General features: G+C 51.2%; 1 protein-coding gene across 2 annotated transcripts; it reads left to right on the top strand.

Moving 5' to 3' along the window:
• The first annotated feature begins 828 nt into the window (after positions 1-828).
• On the top strand, positions 829-6,339 carry ZCCHC9 (zinc finger CCHC-type containing 9). 2 transcript variants are annotated; one of them, XM_069002095.1, is made up of 6 exons: positions 1,299-1,364; positions 1,513-1,685; positions 2,611-2,761; positions 2,987-3,079; positions 3,989-4,057; positions 5,392-6,339. In XM_069002095.1, the coding sequence occupies exons 3-6, from the start codon at positions 2,680-2,682 to the stop codon at positions 5,862-5,864; spliced, it is 717 nt and encodes a 238-aa protein (XP_068858196.1). In that variant the 5' UTR covers positions 1,299-1,364; positions 1,513-1,685; positions 2,611-2,679; the 3' UTR covers positions 5,865-6,339. The 2 variants fall into 2 exon arrangements, with proteins under 2 accessions (XP_068858197.1, XP_068858196.1); XM_069002096.1 differs by lacking the exon at positions 1,513-1,685 and having other exon boundaries at positions 829-1,364; positions 5,387-5,596.
• The last annotated feature ends 939 nt before the right edge of the window (positions 6,340-7,278 follow it).

Below are 7,278 nucleotides of genomic sequence, written 5' to 3'. Positions count from 1 at the left end.
AATGCATATATCTTTATAGCATCAACCAGGAAGTGTCATCGGGGTCTAGTGAAATGCTGAAAACACAAGATGCAGAAGCCTGGACCTGGGGGGAAAGCCTAGTTTGGTTTAAACATTTATTTAAGGTGCTGAGTGGCCTCCTCCAAGAACACAGCCCCGGGGATTCAGCTGAGCCCCCACCTGCAGAGCTGCCCCAGCCCTGGGCCCAGCTCAGGAAGGAGCTGGAGCTGCTGCAGCCAGGCCAGAGGAGGCACCAGGATGAGCAGAGGGATGGAGCAGCTCTGCTGGGAGGAAAGGCTGCCAGAGCTGGGCTTGTTCAGCCTGCAGAGGAGAAGCTCTGGGGTGACCTCACTGGGGCCTTGCAGGGCCTGAAGGAGCTGCAGGAAACCTGGAGAGAGACAATTGCCAAGGGCTGGAGGGCCAGGAGCCAGGGAATGGCTTCCCAGTGCCAGAGGGCAGGGCTGGATGGGAGATTGGGCAGGAATTGTTCCCTGGCAGGGTGGGCAGGCCCTGGCACAGGGTGCCCAGAGCAGCTGGGGCTGCCCCTGGATCCCTGGCAGTGCCCAAGGCCAGGCTGGACATTGGGGCTGGGAGCAGCCTGGGACAGTGGGAGGTGTCCCCGCAGCCCCCTCAGGCAGCACCTCCGCCGAGCTCCCCATTCCCTCCTTCCCCACAGTGCCGCTCCCACGACCGCCTCCTCCACCCCCACCTCCCCTCCCTCCCGCTCCTCCTCTTCCTCCTCCTGTTCCCCCTCCTCTTCCCGTCCGTCATCACCGTGCGCGGCCCGGCGGTGCCTGTGCCTGTACGTGTGGCGGGCCGGGCCGGGCCGGGCCGGGCCGGTGCCGTTCCTGTGCCGGTTCCTGGCCCGTTCCTGGCCCGTTCCTGGCCCGTTCCTGTGCCGGTTCCTGTGCCGTTCCTTTGCCGTTCCTGTGCCGGTTCCTGTGCCGGTTCCTTTGCCGTTCCTGTGCCGGTTCCTGTGCCGTTCCTTTGCCGTTCCTGTGCCGGTTCCTGTGCCGTTCCTTTGCCGTTCCTGTGCCGGTTCCTGGCCCGCTCCTGGCCCGTTCCTGTGCCGGTGCCGCGGGGCCGGGGCCATGACCCGCTGGGCCCGGCGGAGCGCCCCGCCCGGGGCCCGGGCGCTGGACGCGACCCCCTGGGAGCAGCTGGCGCCGAGCGGGGAGCCGGAGCCGCCGCGGGCAGCGAAGAGGAGGAGGAGGAAGAAGGAGTACGAGAACCAGGACGTGAACGGGTTCGCGGCGCTCCGCGGGGAGCAGCAGCAGCAGCAGGAGGAGGAGGAGGCGCGGAGGAAGGACAGGCGGCGGGAGAGCAGGAGGCTGAGGAGGCAGGAGAGGAAGAAGAACGCGATGGTGAGTCCTGTCCGGGCCCTGCCTGCCGTCCCGGGAAAAGGGAGCGTTTTAGCCTCAAACTCCTCGCGTTTCGGGAGTGCCTCAGCGCCCTTGAAGGGCCCACATGAACAATGCGCACAATTACACTTTTTATAATAAAATGTGACAGGTTGAGGCTCGAGGGATGCCGCTGACAGCATCTGACTGAGAAAGTGTGTCCACAGCAATCTAATCAAAGCAACACACGGACAAGCTGTAATTCCAGTAAAGCTCACACAGAGCACAGTCCTCACGCAGTGGGGCCCTGTGGGGGAGAGACAACGGATTCAGCTCATCCCACAGGTGACGATGGAGTCTTCCCAAACTTCTCCCCGTTCCTAGCTCACTTCCATATTGTTTTCTTTACGTTTAGATGGAGATTCAGTGACTTCAGCCTTACATCCTACTTAGGGGTGGTCATACCTTGGGAGTGGGTCAGTCAGGACAGTCCCTGAGGTAACCCTGGGGTGGGATGTGGTCAGTCCAAAGAGAGGGATTTCATCACAGCTGCTGATCCAACGGAATATCCTCCTTTATCTTCCTCGTTTTTCAGCTGTTGTGTGGCTGATCAGCTGCAAGGTACCACCAGGTTCCTTCCTCTGCAAGGACTTTGGCAGAGCTGTGGGGTCTCTGCCCCACTCCACCCTCCCATTAGTCCCACTTGGATTGTGGTGTGTGTGGGGTCCCATCCAGGGAGTAGCCAGTGTATTTTCCCCTGAAATTTCCCCTTTTAATCCCCAGTCACTTTCCCACAACCGTGTTAAAAGACAGTCCTGTGTGGGAGGCACAGGCCCCTCTCCCCGTGGAGGTGCTGCTGTGGGGCTCAGCAAGAGCTCAGCCCTCCCCTGCCACAGGCACAGCGTGTGCCAGGTGGTGTTTCAGGTGAAAGAAGTGAAGCTGGGAACAAAAGATGGCTTTCAGCTCAAGTCATAGCCTTTAGCATGGCTCTCCTGGCTCAGTGCTGTTCCTCCTGCCCCTTGAGCAGTCCCCAGCCCCTCTTGGCTCCTGGGTGAAGCTAACTCAGGACATTTCTCTGTGTGATTCATCAATGTGTTGCTGGTAAAAGAAGAGTGCCCATAATAATGTGGTTTGATGGCAAAGCACCAAGTCTCTTCCTGGCTGCTTTCTCCTGGGGGCAAAACTGTGTTTGCTCATTAGCCGCTGTGAAGGTGGGATTTCCAGGTCTCTGAGTGCCACTCACAGAATCACTGGATTTTTCTCTTCCAAGGTGTGTTTCCACTGCAGAGAACCTGGCCATGGCGTGGCTGATTGTCCTGCGGTGCTGGAGAGCCAAGACATGGGGACGGGGATCTGCTACCGCTGTGGATCCACGGAGCACGACCTCAGCAAATGCAGAGCCAAGGTGGATCCAGCTGCTGGTGGGTCTCAGGAATTTGTGGTGTTTTGAGGTGCTTGGGTCTGAATTGTCTAACTGCTGACCCTGAAGCTCTGTGTGTTAGAAATTTAACTTCTGCAGTATGATAACGAGGAACCTGACAGTAATTTATGGCATAAAGTGGTTAAAGTATTGTCACTGCACGGTGTTCGGTCTGTGGCTTCACAAAGGTTTTGATGTGGACCATAAATCCTGTGGGATTTTGCAGGGCCATTTCCATATGCAAAGTGTTTCATCTGTGGTGAGATGGGGCATCTGTCAAGGTCGTGTCCGGACAATCCCAAGGGGTTGTATGCCGAAGGTGAGTGTACTGATTCACTAAATTTAGTATAATTAAATTTCTGTGTCCTTCTTACCTGATACAGAACAAAGTAACACTGGAAGTGAATGAGAATGTGGCTAAAAGGAATTCCTGTGTATCTTTCAGTAAAAGCAGAGTAATTCTGGGGAATTCATTGTCAAATAATTACCTGGGGATTTCTGTTTTAAGTGTAAATTTAGTATGAAATGACTAGGATGAGGTACAAAGTGTCAATGTTCGCTTGTGCTTCGGTACCAGGAGATGCACAGAGGACCAAAATCCTGTGTGAGTGTAGTCAGTGTGTATTTACATGTATATGCACCAAAGTATGTGGTAAAAACATTCTCACACAGTAGCTTAAGATTTTGGGAGGTGGCAAAACATGGGCTCTCACTAAAGGGAGGATATCTTCAGTCTGAGTAACTGTAGTGAGAAATGGGGTCTAACTCTGAAGGTTGCACTTCCCCATTGGCACCAACAACCAGCATTCTGTTTCCCAGCATAAGTGTGTGGTCATGGCAAACTCCAAAAGGTGATCTTGCAGCATGGTGAAAGTGGAAGAAAAATCAGCCTGCTTTCAAGTGTTTGTATTGTGAAATTTTGTATTGTGTAGAATTTCACATCTCAGTGCCTGCAGTTGGATTACCTGCCTCTCAGGTCAATTTGAAAAGTTCTTTTGAGTATGAATTTCAGCAGAATTCAGCCTGTTTCTCAAAAACAGAGCTTCCAGCAAATTAGAAATACTCAGTATGCAGTGGCTGGAATTTGTGGTGTGTGGTGCTGTACAGTGAAGTGTGATCCCAAAGAGCTCCATCTCTTACAGACACTGGAAGAGTGTTTTGTTGGGTGTTTTTTGGGGTGTTGTTGTTTTATTCCCCTCAGATGAGTAACAACTTTCTGTGTGAACAGGTGGGGGCTGCAAACTTTGTGGCTCTGTGGAGCACTTCAAAAAAGATTGTCCGGAGAAACAGAATGCAGGTGAGATGCAGGGGGTGTGGGGTGGGTGTGGGTCCAGCAGTGGTCAGTTACTGCTCTGCATGACTGTGGGCAGGGAAAAGGCTTTGGGAAGAGAACTTGGAAGTAGCAGAGGTGACCTTTTGCTGGGATACTCAAGGAGGGTGTGGAGGAGGCAGTAAGTTGCAATGCAAAACTAAGATAATTCTTCTTTTTAAAAGAAAGGTTATCTTGTGTGTTTCTGAAGGCAGTATGAAATGTGTATTCTTTTGGCCAGTATTTGTGCTGCTGTTCACAGTTTGGCAGCTGTACAACAGAACTGGCTGCTGGTTTTTGCTGATTTCAGTGTAAGTGGTGGAGCTGAACCCAGTGCCAGGTGCAGGGTGGTGGTGTGTGCAGGCAGGCGTGTCAGGCACCCAGGACAGGGACAAAGATCTGTCCAGCTGGATTCACAGCTCATGAACTGCTTTGTTACGTGTTCTTCAGCTTTCCACGTGGGTGGAAAAATTAAATTAGATACCCCAAACCCTCACTGTGCTGAAGGAGACAAGAGCATCAAACAAGGGTTTGAAGAATGATCCTGTTACCGGAGTGGTGACACACCCGTGCATTTTTCTGCTTTGTTTCTGTGGCACTTAGTTAATAAGCCACTTAATAACAACCCACTTTGGTGAAATTTTCCTAAGAAATACTTATAGAGGCAACAGAGGCATTTTCTGTATCTGATCCTATATTTATGATATTTTTAGGTCTGAGACCCTATGTAGGATTCTAGGTGTGTACTGCTCTGCCAGTTTAGAATAGGTCAGATTCAGTCTGAATTGGTATAACAGAAATTTATGACACCAAAAGACTCAGAAATATCCCTAAACTCATCTGCAAGTAGTGATGCTGTGCCCACTTGGGTGAGTGATGCATTAGAAGCCTGTAACTAGATTTTTTTCTACCTTTTCCTAGTAAGGTTCACATCCATAATGAGGACTGTAAGTGCTGTTTATTTTCGCAAGGGACTTCTTTCAAAACTAGCACTGCTGGTTAAAAGCAGTCAAATTAATTGGAACTGTGACAAGAATTGTGGTTGGCAAGAACTGTGATATTTTTTGAAATCAAGTGTGCATTGTGCGGAGTATTTTCAGTTACAGAAAGACAGCTGAGAGCTGGCAAAGGAGTTCAGGCACTACAGCTTCCCGTTTCCTCAGGCAGATGGGGCCAGCTTTAGTACACAGAAGCTGCTCCGGGTGCCCATGGCATTCCCTGTGTGCAGTGCTGGGGTTTGCTGCCCTGCTGGGGCAGAGCCCTGGCTGTGCCCCTGGGGCAGAGCTGGCCCTGGCACTGCTGTGTTGTGTCCTGCAGAGCAGGTGACAGTCGGGCGCTGGACCCCCGGCCTGAGCGCAGACCACGAGGACGTCACGGCCCCGCCAGCTCTGCAGAGAGCACAGCCCAAGCGACCCAAAGTCGTCACGTTCTGAAGGCCTCCTGGCTCTCAAACAGTTCTCCTGCGCTGCCTCCCTCCAGAGAGGTGAGGACAGAGAGTGGAGCCAGACAATCAAGCCACATGCGGAGGAATTGTTGGATTTTTGTCTCCCCTCATTTTTCTGGTTTGCCTCCCTGGCTCACTGAAAAGCTGGGAACAACAGGGACACAGCAAGTGGCTTTTTTATTAAAGGAATTGTGGGTGTTTTTTAAAGGTCCTTGTTGGATTCTGGTTTGGTTTTGCCTTCTCCTTTTAGGAATAATGAACTTACTCCTCCATATGTTCCAGCTTGAGCAGTCTTGTGGTGAAGTTACAGATCAACCCTGTGGCCTGCCGAGCTTGGGGTGCAATTCCTGATGGTTGTAGTTGTTATTATCAGCCATTAACCTGATTGGTCATGCACATTGGGTTGTTTGAGTGTGTTCACTAACAGAATCATGCCCTTCCTCTGAAACCTGTGGTGAAACACACTCCTAAAGAATTGGAGAGCAAGTGAGAAGTTTTTTTAGTTTATTTACTTCTTTTTCAAAGGAAATGCTCAAAAATCTTCAGTGTTTTCATCCCTTGGTGAGTTGGGAGTAAACTTTGTATTACACTGCCTGCTTCATGGCAGACTTTTAAATGGAGACTGCAGCCTTAGAAAAACTGGTGCATATTAAAAAGAAAAAATAGGAAACCAACCAGAGTTCCTGCAGCCACCAGTGTTACTGGAGAAGTGCATCCTGAGCTCCCCTCACATACTTTTCTTGCAGCAAAAATCAAATATGGGGAATTAAATTGTGTGGAGATATTTTATATTTGTACAGGTAATTATTTTTAATAAAATGCTGCTAAAGAATACAGTGGTTAGAACTCTTATTTTAGGTTTCTTGGTTCTGCTGTGGAGACTGAGATAGGGGGTGTGTGTTCAGTTTATATTAATCACAGCACACTTTTAAATGGGGAAGAGGAGTGGATGTGAATGAAACCAAGGATTAATTATGGAGTTTTAATTAACTATTGGATTTAAGCTCAAAGCTATCACTTTAATGTGGACATTTTGGCAACAGACATTCATCCCAGCTTAGGAAGCATCTCCCTTTCTATTCTATGAATTAAGTGTATTGTTTAAAATAATATTTTTAGGTAATTCCCCAGCTCCTTGGCTTTGTAACGTGTTCCTGTAGCCTGGGGCCGTGGACTCGGCCTGTTCCAGTGAGGGCTGGTGCAGGTAGTGGGGTGTGCTGTGGTTCTGGAGCTCCCGAGGAGAGGCTGATCTCCAGCTCCTGCAGAGCAATCTGAGCTGTAACTGCTGGACAGAAATGCTTGTTAGATGCACCCACTGGTATTTCACAGAGGGATGTGTGGCTGCAGGAGGGTGTTTGAAAAGCACCTGTGAAAGGTGCTGCTGTAAGGATGTAAATGCATTTACAGCGCGGGGTGCAGGCAGCGTCTGGGCTGGCTCTCCCCAGTGCCTGTGGCCAGAGCCAACATTAGGGGTCTCTCTTCACCCAACTCTGGGATCTCAGAGCTTCCCTGCGCGGCCCCGGGCTCTGCCCTCACCTGCACAAAGCAGGGCTCGGAGAGTGAGCTCCTGCCTGGAGGGAGCTGGGCCCTCCTGAGCTGGGAGGTGGCAAACACGACCTTGGTGGCTTCTGTGCTCTGGAGGGGGCTGCCCTTGCTCCCAGAATGAGGTGCTGCACTTTATCCGTGTGATGGGAACTCTGATGCAGAATGGGATCTGGGTCTGTGGTCACTGCTCCAGAGCCAGAGGCCGGGAGCTGCGCTGGTC

This window comes from Aphelocoma coerulescens (genome assembly GCF_041296385.1).
Source record: "Aphelocoma coerulescens isolate FSJ_1873_10779 chromosome Z unlocalized genomic scaffold, UR_Acoe_1.0 ChrZ, whole genome shotgun sequence".
Taxonomy (NCBI): Eukaryota; Metazoa; Chordata; class Aves; order Passeriformes; family Corvidae; genus Aphelocoma; species Aphelocoma coerulescens.
The sequence above is the reverse complement of the archived record's forward strand: the minus strand, read 5'-3'. Positions and strand labels throughout refer to the sequence as shown.